The sequence below is a fragment of the Odontesthes bonariensis genome, chromosome 14, assembly GCF_027942865.1.
Source record: "Odontesthes bonariensis isolate fOdoBon6 chromosome 14, fOdoBon6.hap1, whole genome shotgun sequence".
NCBI lineage: Eukaryota > Metazoa > Chordata > Actinopteri > Atheriniformes > Atherinopsidae > Odontesthes > Odontesthes bonariensis.
In genome coordinates this window covers 35,503,477-35,518,885 of record NC_134519.1, presented here as the reverse complement: position 1 = coordinate 35,518,885, position 15,409 = coordinate 35,503,477, and the positions used below count along the sequence as shown (strand labels likewise).

Sequence of the window (15,409 nt, the reverse complement as noted above, 5' to 3'; positions counted from 1 at the left end):
CAGTTGTAAAGTTTCCTCTCTGCTAAATATCCCACAGTCAGCTGTCAGTGGTGTTATAACAAAGTGGAAGTGATTGGGAACGACAGCAGCTCAGCCAGGAAGTGGTCGGCCAGGTAAAATGACAGAGCGGGTCAGAGGATGCTGAGGCTCATAGTGCTCAGAGGTCTCAACTTTCTGCAGTCAGTCGCTACAGACCTCCAACCTTCATGTGGCCTTCAGATTAGCTCAGGAACAGTGCGTAGAGAGCTTCATGGAATGGGTTTCCATGGCAACTGCATCCAAGCCATACATCACCAAGTGCAATGCAAAGCGTCGGATGCAGCGGTGTAAAGCACGCCGCCGCTGGACTCTACAGCAGTGGAGACGCGTTCAAGTGTAAAGTTTGGTGGAGGGGGGATTATGGTGTGGGGTTGTTCTCCAGGAGCTGGGCTTGGCCCCTTAGTTCCAGTGAAAGGAACTCTGAATGCTTCAGCAGATCAAGAGATTTTGGACCATTTCATGCTCCTAACTTTGTGGAAACAGTTTGGGGACGGCCCCTTCCTGTTCCAACATGACTGCGCACCAGTGCACAAAGCAAGGTCCATAAAGACATGGAGGAGCCAGTTTGGTGTGGAAGAACTTGACTGGCCTGCACAGAGTCCTGACCTCAACCCGATAGAACACCTTTGGGATGAATTAGAGCAGAGACTGTGAGCCAGGCCTTCTGTCCAACATCAGTGTCTGACCTCACAGATGAGCTTCAGGAAGAATGGTCAAAAACTCCCATAAACACTCCTAAAGCTTGTGGAAAGCTTGGCCAGAAGAGTTGAAGCTGTTATAGCTGCAAAGGGTGGGCTGACGTCATATTAAACCCTATGAATTAAGAATGGGATGTTACTTAAGTTCATATGCGTGTAAAAGCAGATGAGTGAATACTTTTGGCAAAATAGTGTGTTTCTAAATGTTTTTGTTGCATTTTCTTTCTGCATGATTTTTAAGAGTTAAATAGGTGTCCTAATGAAGATATCTCTGTGTTGGTAAACCTTTGTGCCACTGTTTCTCTCTACAGGTAAGATAGAGGAAATTCTACTGGAGGCAAGAACAGTGGAAAGGCAAGGTGGAAGTTATAAGAAGGATGATAAATACATCAACGGCATGCCAGAATACACAGTGGAAATAAAAGAGCATATACCGGTAAACAATGTCATGATCGCTTTTGAATTTTTTGTGTTAGTTGACTAGGCCTGGCATAATAATTCTAATTATTTTTACACAATATTCCTGCCATCTGTTTTTTAGAATGTATCTGAACTATCGGAGGATGTTCATTTAGCTGTTTTATTTTGGGAATGAATAAACCAGTCACATAGGTAACAGAAAACTCAGCTTAGAATTCAAGATTTTAAAAACATACTTGAAAATGAATAAATCATTTCATAAAGAAATATTTTTAAAAAGTTAGAGAATCATCTTACTTCATTTGTATTTCTAAAACAAACAGCTGAACAAATGAGGCAAATGAGTCTTTACAATCTGTTGCACCTGGCTAATTGACAGAAAACATGTCCCCAACAAGAGAACCGTCAGATAAAACAGTGGACTAGATTATCAGCTTCTTTAAGATGGTAAATCACCAGGGAGAATGGCAAATAATGATAGTTATTCCAGGCATTTGGGACTGAATTTGAAGGAAGTACTAAATGGGAAGATTGTAAAAAGGAAATATACAGATAGACCAACGAAGATGTCAAAGCATCAGGACAGACATTTCAAAGCAATACGTTTCAAAATAGAACAATCATAATAAGGAAAAAATGTTCAATAAATAGGCAGGAGTACATTTTTGTACAATAACTATTAGAAACCAGCTCAAGGAAAAGGGATTTATAACTAGAAAAGCTAAATGTATACCAGCAATAACACCTAAACAAGGATCCAGTGGGCTATAAAGAAACAGTTGTGGACTGTGGATGATTGGATGAAAGGGGTTTTCAATGATTGTTTTTGGTGCAGGTCCATTAAAACATACAAAGATGATGGCCTGCAGAATCAGTCATTGATGATATGGAGTTTATTTCAGGTAGAGGACCAGTGGATTTATTTGGTTGTATGTATGACTGCATCCTGGGGACAGCAGTCTGAGCAAAGATCCCTTTGCTGCTTACCTGCATCTCCCCAGCCACATCCTCCTGTTGAGGGTATATAATCTGGCAAATCCTGGGTCTGCCCCAAGGCCTCCTCCCAATAGTACACGTCTAAACCCCTCCTATGGAGAGGCATCCTGAGGGCATCACGACCACCTCAACTGGCTCTTTTCGATGCAGATTAGTAGTAACTCTACACTAAGCACCTCCCATAGGACTAGGCTTCCCACCCTGTCTCTAAGGGTGTGCCAAGAAACGCTTGTATGTGCAACCTTTTTCTTTGAGTCACTAAAAGCTCATGACCATGACCATGACCATGACCATAGGTGAAGGGAAGTCAACAGCTTTGCCTTTTAGCTCTCTTCACCACAGCAGATTGGTACAGCTTCTGCATCGCTGCCGATGCTTGCCCAATCTGCCTATAAAAATCCTGCTTCATTCTCCCCCTACACGTGAATAAGACCCTGACTAACTTAAACTGCCCCACTTGGGGCAGCAACTCACTCCCAACCTGGAGAGGGCAATCCATCCCTTTTTCGAATGAGGACAATTCTCATCCTAATATCTTCGCAGTTGGCTTGAAACCGCCCCAGCGCTCGCTGGAAGCCTCCACATCCAAATCCGATTGTTAGTTTTTTAGCCACCTCAGCAACCTCAGCCTTGCTGACAGGTGTCAAGTCTTGTTTCCATAACCTCACCAAACTCCTCCAACTTGGCCTGTTTGGTAGACATTTGGTATACTGTTTATTATAATTACGGTATTTCTTTAACAGCTCTAGTTACTGTGACTGGCCTATGGGTAACGTAAGTTACCATATCAATGAAATGACCCTGATATGAAAACAGGTGGAGGAGAGTACGGTGGTGAAACATGCTGGAGTAACATCTAAAGAGCGATCAGAGTTTGTGCAGGAAATCCAGTTCCAAAAGCTCACACCTGGCAGTGTCATTGCCTTCAGGTAACACCCCACCCCCCTCCACACACACACACACACACACACACACATCTGGTTTATATTGCCAGTGGGGTTTCTCCATTGATGCAGTGCATTCCCGAGCTCCTTCCCCTAACCTGAAACAATAAAACTGACTAGAAAGAAACTTTGATGGGTGCCAATGGAGCTACTGCCCGCTGAGAGACGAGGGCTGTCATGTTATATTGTATATATATTGTATTATATTGTGACTTCACTGAGAAAGAAGTCCCTTACTAGACACATGCTGCTTGGCTCAATGGCATAAATAAGCAGTGGGAGAGAATCAGAGGTCATAGTGTACTTAACTAACCTATCAGAGGTGAAATCCTCAGACGGAGGCTGTCATGATATAGTCATAATGTATTGGTAGCAGACATAACACAGTGGCTGGCATAAACCTGTTAGAACACATATGGCCCAGTTGATGAATTCCAAATAATGGGAAAATGTGAGTATGTGTGTTGTGAGTGGCTGGCATAAAGCTGTTATAACAGGTCAGCCATCTTGGGTCTCATCAGCAGTATGAGCAGTATGAAGTTGTGTTCGACTTTCACGACAGATAGATAGATAGATAGATAGATAGATAGATAGATAGATAGATAGATAGATAGATGGATAGATGCCATTTCTTTAAGCTAATTTTTCAGTGTGTGTATTTGTCTTATTTACTTAGACTGTATGTATGTAGGTGTATATATATATATATATATATATGTAGTGTATGTACTGTATATACACACATATCCAACAGAACAATTTTACAAGTTTTATGTACATTTATGTGCAGGAGTCCACACACATAGTCAAAGAGGTTATTGCTGCTCAGCACACAAACAATACACAAAACTGAAAATGAAGCTTCTCTTCAGAGTGAACCAAGGCCAAAATAATTAAACAAAACAAACTAGATTTTGCTGATCACGGAAACACCGCGAAAAAACTCTCCGATGGCTACTACTGCCAATCGCAATGTACTCCCATTCAAGCGTACAGCCATATTGTGTGACGTAATCAGCAGACGACGGACCCCGAGCCGATCTGGTACCTACACCCTCACTAAGGCCAGCTGACAGATGGCCTTGGTGTTCAATACTGATACGTATGCCTTGAACAAATGGTCGCTGTTGGAAAACGATAAGTCATATCTGAAAAATTCTTGAACCGTGAGCGCCACTGGTGTAATTTTTATTCTTCTACTTTGTACGGTATTTTTTTTATGGCATTTTTAAGAACAACCTTCACATTGATTTGATAAGGACATGAGGCGACCTGGCTATAGTGGCCGTCAAGGCTAGCCCGAGTGGTCGCTCTCTGCGCTCAGAGGTGATTTGAGCGAAAACCGTGAGGTGACAATGACGGTGACCTACGTGAGGTGACCTACGTTTTGCAGTACAATTTGTCTAGGGGCAGAAGACATTTTGGACGTGAGAAGCATTTGTTTGAGTGATTTTTGGTATTAATTTCAAGCTCGTCAAAATAGTGTGAGACCCCAGGACAGCAGAGTGAGTTTTCCTAAAACTTAAACTGGGACATTGGCACCCATAAATATGTAACCAAAACTTAATCGTAAACCTGACCATAAAACCAAGTATTCACCCTCAAAAATCCCTTTGTACCCATGGAAACAGAATTGCGGTCCCCATGTTTACAGGAAGTCCCCATGCCTTTGGCATCCAGTCAGGTTTAGTCCCCATCTGAAAACAAGTGTATACACATAACAGCATTAAATTGCTATACACCAGTGTTGTGTCCCATCAGTGTTTTTTGTCCACAGTTGACAGTAAGTATGTGCTTTCTCTCCACTTGACAGAGTTAGTTTAGACCCCAAAGCCCAGAAGGTGGTGGGGGCATTGAGATTTTACCTGTCCCAATTTAGTCCTAAATACCGCAGAGGCAGCGTTCCAGATGAAAACCCACCAGAAGCTCTGCAGAAACCCCTGGCACAGTACGTACACCTGTTCACCCACTGCTCATACTATAGTGAAGTGTTGTCAGTCTTAAGGTATACTGCAGTTAAGTCTTTTTACTCTACAATGGACATGTAAGGATGCAACAAATTGTGATTGAATTCCCCAGTTTTAGAAGGTGTTGGAACTGGCACAGAGTTGCATTCAGCAGTTAAGCTTTAAAGCAGCTGCACAGATTCTGCTAAATTCTTTCTGCTCCTGTCACTTGTGTTTGTGTAAATTAGTTCTAAAGTCTGCATCTCTTTAAAGAAAGTGTTTTAGTTTGGTCCATGCAAATGTCAGACAATTTGTGTAACAATTCTTATGTTCTTTTTTTTATTCTTTATATCCATCAGTAGTGAGTGTTAACATTTAATGGAGGAATACTAAAATATTTTGCTGGCAAGTTCTTTAAAGTTGTTTGTTACAGAAGAGTATTATGGCCAGGCATAAGAAAAAATATTTATATTTTGCCTGTCGAGAATAAAGTCGACATGTTGAGAATAAAGTCGAAATGTCGAAAATAAAGTAATTAGATGATGGACCAGAGGAGTTGACTTTTTTCTCAAAAATTCGACTTTATTCTCGACATTTTGACTTTATTCTCGAAATGTGGACTTTAATCTCGACAGGCAAAATATTATTATTTTTTCTTATGCCTGGCCCTAATACTCTTCCGTAGTTTGTCATATGCAAACCTGTCAGAGGAGTTTTTAGTCTGGGCTTGCATTCAGAACACCTATAAAGTCAGCAATCTAATTCAACCAGGCAGTGAGAAAACACTGTCAAATATACAGTACACTATGATTTGGAGATGCTGCAGAAGTGACCTATTGGTTTGAAAATTGTTCACAGATTGATGGCTAAGCTGACTTTGACAGATATGAATACCTTGTTGTTTCGCTGCGAGTCAGAGGAACAAGAGGATGGTGGAGGCTGTTTTGGTGTCCCAGGGTGGGAGAGCCTGAAATATGCTGGACTACAAGGTTATTACTAAGGAGCTGTGCAGTTTTTTTTTTTTCATTTTCCAATTGTAGTTTATCAAGTGCACATAATCACCTGAAAAAAAGCTTCTACAAAGTAAGTGTTGTCTCTTCAGGTTTGATGTCAGTGTTGGCTGATATCCGTCCCAACAATGACCTGGGCCATCCCCTCTGTGCTAATCTCAGACATGGAGACTGGCTCATGGACTTCATCTCCAACAGGCTGATACATCGAGAGGGACCACTTGCACAGGTGAGGGTTTACCAGCTTTGTAGAGGAAGTTCATAACGTTACAAAACTTTACAACGACAGCCTGCCTTCTCTCTTGCATCAGGGTAACTTCTACATATAGGTTCTGACATCTCTGCACTTTGTAAAATTGTGCTTGCAGGTGGGTGAGTGGTTGGGAGCTATGTTCAACTACCTGAAACACATCCCACGCTACCTCATCCCTTGTTACTTTGATGCCATCATGGTGTCAGCCTACACCACAGCCCTGGATGCAACTTTCAAGCTCATGTCAAGGTAAGATCTGTTTATCTTTGACATTATGTGGCTGGATGGATGAATTAATGTTTTTTATGCACTTTTACAATTCAGTTATATGGATTTGTCAATTCAGTTATAATTCAGTTTTGATTGAGTTTGTCGTGAAATCTTGACCTAGCATCTTTCTGTCTGCCTTAAAACAGTTTCATTCAGAAGGGTTCTACCTTTGTTCATCATCTGGCACTGGGCTCAGTTCAGATGTGTGGTGTTGGACGCTTCCCTGCGCTCTCTCCCATTTCAGCAAAAATTGAGAATGTCCCATACCGCATTAGTCCAATCACTGGCGAGAAAGAGCAGTGCTGTGTGTCACTGGCTGCAGGTACCCTAGTTATCAAAACCTAATGCTGTATCTGTGTATAAATGTAAGCTGTTTTTTTTCTTATCCTAGTCTTGATTTGGAAATGTCGCTAAATAAACATAGAAATGGACAATGTAAAAGAATTTAGAACTACCCTTATTTGCTGTTTTAATGGACTGAGGTTTCTTAAGGTCTTCCTCATTTTTCCGCGGGGATTTTCCGATGTTGGGGCAGAGACACTTTCATCGCGCTCAGAGGACTGATGCTTATCACAGGGAGATACGATGATGCACGGTATGCGTGCATGACAGTATGATCGCTGGACTTTATCTAACATATGCTGTCGTTGTTTGTTTTAGGTTAATTTAGTGTCAGTGTTAATCAAATTTGTCAGCTGATTTAAAGAAAGGACATATCTGAAATGAGTTTTTCTCTGTCATGGTATCCATAGTAACATCATTCTGGCTTTTGCGGGGACTTTGCGCCATGGTTTGATCCCCAATCTGCTTGGAGAGGGTCGCTGTGCCAGATACAACTGCCGGGATGCTGTATGGTGGTGGCTGCAGTGTATCCAGGTAGTCGGAGACGAACACTGTAAAATAGAAACGGTTGAGAAATTAGCTAGAATTTTGAAAGCCGCACATGGAGTACATATAAATGTTAGTTATTTTGAAGCAAAGGAGATAGGAATTTTGGTGTACTGTTACAAGGCAGTACATTAGTTTAAGCAGAGTAATAATTAGGGTCCTTGACCCTAACTGGCTTTTCTTAAAGGAGAAACCCTTATCCTTGGTTTGCCCTTTTCTGAAAATCTAAGATTGTTATATGATGTGATAAGATATATACCATGCCTACCAGTCAATCCCACAGAATGCCCACTCATTCCAATTCACGCTTTTCATGACCACATCTTTAATTCAGATTGCAGATGCATTAGACCAGGGGTCGGCAACCAATCAAATGAGAAACAAACGAGATAAAAACAATTTACAACAAACTAAAAACAATGTGAAATGGGACAGTGCAGTAGAATGTAAGTGGAGAATGCTCATTTGAACAGAGGCATCTTTAGTTTGGACTTGAAAATAGAATAAGCAAGAGTTCATATTTCGTTTTTTAAAGTATTTTTTGGGGCTTTTTATGCCTTTAATGTTAGGACAGTTGGAGAGAGACAGGAAGCAGGGGGCAGAGAGAGGGCAAAGACACGCAGCACAGGGCCGCTCGGTGCGGGAGTCGAACCAGGGCCAGCTGCAGCGAGGACTGCAGCCTCTGTACATGGGGTGGCTGCTGTACCCACTACGCCACCGACCACCCCAAGGGTTAATATTTCTGACATCCAGTGGTAAGGAGTTCCAGAGTTGGGGAGCAGAACAATTTAAGACGCTGCTTCCCATGGTGGCGAGGCCGGCAGAAAGGACAGTGAGGTGAAGAAAGGAGGAGGGTTTGAGGAAGCAGGGAGCAATGTGGATAAGGTCTGAAGGATATGGAGGAGCAAGGTTATGGATGGGCTTGAATGTGTAAAGAAGGTTTTGAGGTTTTAGGTTTTAGAGTTGAGTGAGTGCTCGAGCCCTCCCTTCTGGTGATGTCTGCAGCTTCTCACTCGCATTCAGTGTTGTAGTGCCAAAAACACAGCTACAGCTTATGCACACCATTTGTCCAAATTACAGAACTTAACCATTCAGCTAGAAAGCATTAAATTAACGTAATGTCGTAACAACAATGTTACGCTTTCAAAAAGTAACAGCAATTATTGCTTAGAAGTTGTTGTACGTCATCAACATTATCTTAGTCGGGAACGTTAGCTACTGCTAACAAAAAATATAAATAAATAAACTATGAGGAATTATTTCTCAGATGCTTCCATTTCCCTGCTCTGAGGTTCAGGCTCTGAGAGTTGGAACTGGTAAAAGTGGTTGCTGCACATCCACAGTCTTTAGCTAACTGCTGGAACATTAGCCTCAGATAGAGTTTATCCACTTATATCCTCTGAAGAAAATGGTTGTGTTTTTGGGGAATCTTTTTACGTACTTACTTCAGACACCTTAATATATATGCTCTGAAGAAAAGGAAAAAGGGATTATTTCCATATGTTCCTTTGATGGTCGCAGAGTTCTGCAACTGATGCATTGATAATGTTTCACTTCTTTTTGTCTCTCCACAGGATTATACTAACCACATTCCTCAGGGGCATGAAATCCTTCGCTACCCCGTCACACGCATGTACCCGACTGATGACTCCGAACCCTGCAGCCCTGGAGAGGTGTGTGCATCAATCACACATATACACATAATAAAGATGTTTGCGCTGAGGAACACTAGAGATGTTCAGGATAATTAGCAATCAGAGCAGAATACACAGGAGGTGGATGCAAAAACTTAGGAATTACTGTTTCCTTTACACCACTTTGAGAAAGTGGCTACTTTCATTTTTTTTTTTTTATCAGTACCACATGCATTTGAATATATCCACAGTATTGACTACTGAGTGGAGAGCAGCATAAAGAGCAGCATAAAGAGCAGCAGAAAACAGTGCAGACTTGCACACTCACTGCTTTCATTCAGCAGTTAATCAGAAAGGAAGATTTGCTGCTCCATTCACACATCGTTACACCTGCTGATCATCAGATATTTTACTACGGGACACACTGGACATTTGTGCCTTCAAATGCCATTTCTCCAGAACATCCTCAGCATATTTCAGGGCTGCAAAATGTGAAAACAGCTTAAGTGGTTATCTTATCTTTTCTTATCTCATCCCCTGTATCTTTCAACACAACACAGTCCTTCAAAAACAGTGCCAAGGCTTTGGATATGACGCTACATGTTGGTTGAATGCAGATTGGCTGGAAGTTAGCTCAGGAAGGGATGGGTTGACAACAGGCTTCGTACAGTACTGTCACACACGCCCGAATGTTTAAAATATGTCCATTGACACGCACTAAAAATGTGTGTATGCACATGTGCAGGAGCAGCCTCTGCATGATGTGATCCAGGAGGCTCTGCAACGCCACCTAGTGGGAATTTCCTACAGAGAGAGGAATGCTGGACCCAAGATAGACATGCACATGAGAGATGAAGGTAAGCTGAAGTAAGCTGTGTGTGTGTTCTTGTTTTTCTGCATTACTGGGGTCCAAAGCTGAGAGCCCACTTTACTTATGAGGTGGGAGTGGAGACCGATTAAGGACTGGATCCAAGGAGGTGGTGACTTGGATTAGGGTAATTTAAGGATGTTTAAAAGCTTTCAACATCCATGGTGGACGGGGAGCAGTTTGGGTTCAGTGTGGAATGCAACTTTGAGTTGGGAATCTTTCATGTCTTTAATGTAGCTCGGGTGTAAGGTGGTGAATGGATTGAGGTGAAAATCAGTCTGTAGATTCCCTGCCTCAGTTCAAGACAAAGTCCCAGTGGTCTCCCCCACACTCAATTTATCTATATCCTTGTCAATTTTGAGCAGGTTTTGTTTTTGTATGTTTTTGAAGACATGTTCAATTTTAATTATTATTCAGAAGTAAATTGGTTCATTCTTTGTTGTCTTTGTGCTTCTAGATTGTCGTCAGTCTTGTTGATGATGAGCACAACGGAGCCCTTATTGGCCCATTTGATGACTAAGTAGAGTGTTTGTCCTCTATGCCAGGGGTTCCCAAACTTTTCCATGCCAAGGCCCCCCAAACAGTATTAGCTTCTGGCTGGGGACCCCCTTTGCAAATCACAGACAATGCTACAAAATATGTAAAGAAACTTCAACTTTTACATTTTCTTTCTTTTCTTCACGGACAGCAGCTCACTGTGTGAATGCAGCCTGACTAAATGCTCTTCTTTACGTCTGAAGAAGTCGACCATTTTTTCGGACTTTGACGGATGTTTTTGTATCAAGTGACGCTGAAGTTTCGAAGGTTTTAAACACTCATTTGAGAGGGTCTCCAGACAGAGGACGCATTTCGGGCAATCGTGGCCATTTTTCTGTAAGGCTGTAAAGCCAAACTTAATGTCTGCTGCCTCATACTTTCTGATTTTAGTCGGCCAGTTCTTTCGGTCTCTTCCAAGTCAAAATCCGTCCATTTTGGCTAAGCTACCTACACGCTAGCTTGAGAACAGGCGCAAACCGCCAGGTCTACGATGTTTTGACTGGCAGCCAATCAGAAAGACAAGCATGGCAAATAACATTTCAATATGATATATTATTATAAATTGTATTTTACAATACTGATTAAAAAAATGTGAAAATTTTTCATAATGATGTTTAAAAAAAAATGTAATTCTATTTTTGCATTTTTGGATTTTTTTCTTATCTTCACTCCAATTTTCTGAGGCCCCCCTAGCGCCCCCTGGCCCCCACTTTGAAAACCACTGCTATATGCGTCTTTATCTCATGGGGTGAGGTGATCATTCACGGGACAGATTGTGTTAACTTGTGTCTTTTGGTTTCGATCGGATGTGGTATGTCTGGGTGGTTGTCTGTGGGTAAATGTTCCCAGGTGGGTTTGAATGCCAATGGTTTTGCTGTGTTGTTGTTGTCACCCTTGAAGTAGATTGCCAATTTCAGTTCACGCTGCTATTGTTGGACATGCATTTTATATAACCTTCTCACATTGGGGATTAGTATTGTGCTCAGTATGATTGAGAGGGTTTTTAAAAGGATGTCGTGGTGGTTTTCTGTGAGTTGAAAGAAGGAGGAGTAGGTTGTCTACAAGGGATTTAGCACCAGGTTCTCTACAAAGATAATAAGACAGTGATAATGCACCCCAGTTGCCTCCCAAATAGCTCTTTGCACCGGCCAGTGCCAACTATCCAAGACTAATGGAAGATTTGCAATGCTACAGTATAGTTACATCTAGGCGGGATTCTGACTTAGAGGCGTTCAATCATAAACCCACAGTAGCTTCACACCATTGGCTCCTCAGCCAAGCACATACACCAAATGTCTGAACCTGCGCTTCCTCTCGTACTGAGCAGGATTAATATTACTGTTGTGGAGAAAAGAGTCGGACTCACCTTTGCAGCCTCTTATGTGGAATTTATTGATCAGAACGACATAGAGACATGAACATGGCAGCATGCACGGAAATTCCCAATAACCTTAGTTTGTGAGATCTTCTTATACCTCTTGATATCATTCTGTGTGTATGTGGCCCAAACCCAATCTCTATCTGGCGCCTACTACACCTTCGTCATTGTGTACACAGAGTTCATTCTGGTCCTAAACAATATGTGGCTCGAGCAGTGTCAAGGCCCTGCTACTCCCTACATTACACAACACATCATCAGAAGGGTAAAACTAACCTGTCTTATGACGGTATAAACCCAGCTGACGTTCCCTACTGGTGGGTGAACAATCCAACGCTTGGTGAATTCTGCTTCACAATGAATCTCGCCCAGTGGCAGCTATGTGCACCACCACTTTATATTTTAGAGATGCTGCTCCTCTTGGTGCACAACAACATTCCGCATAAAAACTAAAATCATAAAAGCAAACACTCACTGCGCACACTCACATCCACAAACAACATAAGAAATTGAGATAGCAAGCAGTGGCAATATCTTGAAGTGAGCAGCAGTGCGAGTGATCCACTGAAGAGATTTCTTATCTGCAGCTGTGCTGCCTGCATACCAAACTGTGATGTTGTATGTAAAGATGTTTTCATGGCTGAACGGGAGAAGGTCTTAAGCAGCTTCTCCTCCAGGTTGTTCCTCCTCAGCAGCCTGAGGAAACAGACGGATTGGGGCTTTGTCGGCTATATTGAGGGCGCTGCTCTAGTCCATTGTAGCAAAGAAAATTCTACTGGTCCATCCTTGTTTCTACCCTTACCTATGGTCACGAGATCCGGTTAGTGACTGAAAAAAAAACAAATTGTGAATAAAAGCGGCTGAAACGGGTTTCCTTCGGAGGATGGTGGAGCTCAGCCTGAGAGATGAGGTAAGGAGCTCGGCCATCTGGAAGGAGCTCGGAATGGAGCTGCTGCTCCTCCGCATCAAAAGGAGTCAGCTGAGGTGGTTCAAGCATCTGGTTCGGATGCCTCCCGGGGCAGACCCAGAACTCGCTGGAGGGATCATATGTCCTTTCTTGTCTGGGAACGCCTTGGGATCCCCCAGCAAGAGCTGGAGAGTGTCTCTGGGGAGAGGGATGATTGGGTTTCTCTCCTGAACCGTGAGGCGACTTCAGATAAGCGGAAGACAATGGATGGATGGATGGATGGATGGATGGATAGCTATGCAAAGGGCTTTCCTATGTTATCAAACTCCTTTTCAGACAAATGGCGCATTTCCACTAGCTCGCCACGGCTCGGTTTGGTTGCGTTTTTCCATTACAAACGAGTATACTTTGTGCCTCCTCGACATGGGTGGGGTCGTCATAAAACGGCTGCACGTGTTGCTGCTCACCCTGTGGCTTTTTATCGCACAGAACTCAAGAGAAGAGAGCCAGAGAAGACTCCTGGTCGCCAGACAAAACAGTATTTAAAAGTACCGTAGAGTTTTGTTACGAGCTTCAAAAAGACAACGTTTGGAGGTAAGCTAACAGCTGTTAACGCTAGCTTTTATTACCCACGTTATTAGGCTTCCAGTGACGACACTCATCGCCCAATCAGTGGAAGGCAGTTGGCTGACGTCACGTTTTAGTAACGCTTCGGCCCGCTTGGAACCAGGGCTGAGGTGATACGGAAAATCGTCTTTCTTGCAGTCTGCTTTAAAGCATGCAACATTGTCCAATCTTACACGCATTGAAGTTGTAGCGCTGCCAACAAGACAATCAAGTTGTGTGGGAGTAAAGTTTAGACCTCTGCTGTTTCACGTTTCCAAGGCTGAGCCCTGCCACCTCCAAAGGAAGCTCATTTCAGCTGCTTGTCCGTGACCTCATTCTTTCGATCACTACCCAGATCTCGTGACCGTAGGTGAGGGTTGGAACAAAGATGGCCCTGTAGATTGAAAGCTTTGCCTTCCGGCTCTGCTCCAAAAAAGGTGCAGCTTGTTGGTCAAGATGTCTGGCAGGATGGTACTGAAGGTGGAGCTGTAGTCGATGAATAGCATCCTCACATAAGTGTCCCGTAGCTCCAGGTGACACAGCGCCGCATGTGATGCCATGGAAATTGCAACTGTGAGATGACAACACATCATGGGTAGTGAATCCTAAGATCCAATCTAGGCGCTTGTGGGGGACATGTTTCATTAGTTGTTGGAGTTCTGTTGCTGGCAGCTCCAATCAGAAAGGGAAGTGTTCGCCATTTTGAGGGTTTAGAATGTGGAGGAGTCATTCTAGCCCTGTGGTTTTGTTTACTTGTGCCCAAGTTTATTTTTGCTTAGCAAATGTGAGGAAAACTCAGGAGCATCCGCACACTATTTCGTAGCTAAAAAGAAGTTTCAAATTTTAGAACAAGTCACCAGTGGCGTACCACACTATCAACAGGCCTTGATCACCAGACATTTTTGCCTGTGGAGGCCTTCAGGGTCATCAATGAGAAATTGTCCAATTGCTTGGATTGGTGAAAATTTTTATTTATTGTTGCAAAATTGTGTCCCTGTTGGTGTGCTTTCAGGTGGACTGCTTTTATCAAGTTTGGGGTGTAATCCTTTAAGGAGACTGGGCTGTAATTAGGATTCTGATGCCCTAAATCAGGGTTCCCCAATCTTTTCAGCACCAAGGACCGGTTTGGTTCTGCAATTTGTTCCTGCGGCCCGGTCGGGGGGGGGGTTAATTAATTAATTTATTTTTTATTTACGTTCAACAGACATTACATTTAGCAGACGCTTTTACAAATTAGGATAATTAGGATATGATGACAGACAGACAGTCATCATTGAAAAAAATAAACGTGCACAATCGGCCTCCTATAATGCAAACTATGCAGTTTCCAAGTATAGAATCTAGCGAGTGACATGAAAGAATTCCCGATTTCCATGTCTTTTTAAAAAAAAATTTAAAAAAATAAAATATATATATATATATATATATATATATATATATATATATATATATATATATATATATATATATTTTATTTTTTTTTTTTTTTTTTTTTTTTTTTTTCCCAATCTCACGGCCCGGTTTGGAATGACCGGTACCGATCCGCAACCCGGTGGTTGGGTTGGGAACCCCTGCCCTAAATCACCGGTTCCTCAGTGATGTTCTGTAGGCGTAACATGGGCGGTTGCATACAAAATCACAGGTTAAAACTGATTGTTGAGGTTTAGCCCAGTTGCTTGTTGTGTTTTTCATTGATTCTTGTAGGAAACTGCATTCTCAGGAAAGTATAGACAGTGCTTTTCATTGGTCTCTGTAGGTAGCTCTTGGAAGAGTTTTTTCTATCTTGCAGGTTTGGGGGTATGGTCAGGTTCCCCCTTCCGTGTTGGTGTTTTTCAATTCTCACCACATTGTCCAGGTTTGAGGCGCTCACCAGTGTGGCTGCATAGATAGCATGGTGATATAGGTGTAGTTACACAATGGTTTGAGGAAGTCTTTTGCTCTAAACCAAAAGGTTTGATATTTTTTTCATTTTTATTCTTCTTTTGGGGGGTTGTTATGGTGTTGCTCTTCGAAAT

General features: G+C 42.4%; 1 protein-coding gene across 2 annotated transcripts in view; it reads left to right on the top strand.

Moving 5' to 3' along the window:
- LOC142399480 (glycogen debranching enzyme-like) overlaps positions 1-15,409 on the top strand; it is a 96,583-nt gene that overhangs the window by 70,262 nt on the left and 10,912 nt on the right. For both annotated transcript variants that reach the window (XM_075484189.1, XM_075484188.1), the window contains exons 18-28: positions 1,049-1,173; positions 2,970-3,082; positions 4,911-5,045; positions 5,902-6,032; positions 6,146-6,282; positions 6,422-6,555; positions 6,723-6,898; positions 7,069-7,171; positions 7,329-7,452; positions 9,039-9,137; positions 9,844-9,955. In XM_075484189.1, coding sequence (XP_075340304.1) covers positions 1,049-1,173; positions 2,970-3,082; positions 4,911-5,045; positions 5,902-6,032; positions 6,146-6,282; positions 6,422-6,555; positions 6,723-6,898; positions 7,069-7,171; positions 7,329-7,452; positions 9,039-9,137; positions 9,844-9,955 — 1,389 coding nt within the window. The remainder of the gene's footprint in view (positions 1-1,048; positions 1,174-2,969; positions 3,083-4,910; positions 5,046-5,901; positions 6,033-6,145; positions 6,283-6,421; positions 6,556-6,722; positions 6,899-7,068; positions 7,172-7,328; positions 7,453-9,038; positions 9,138-9,843; positions 9,956-15,409) is intronic.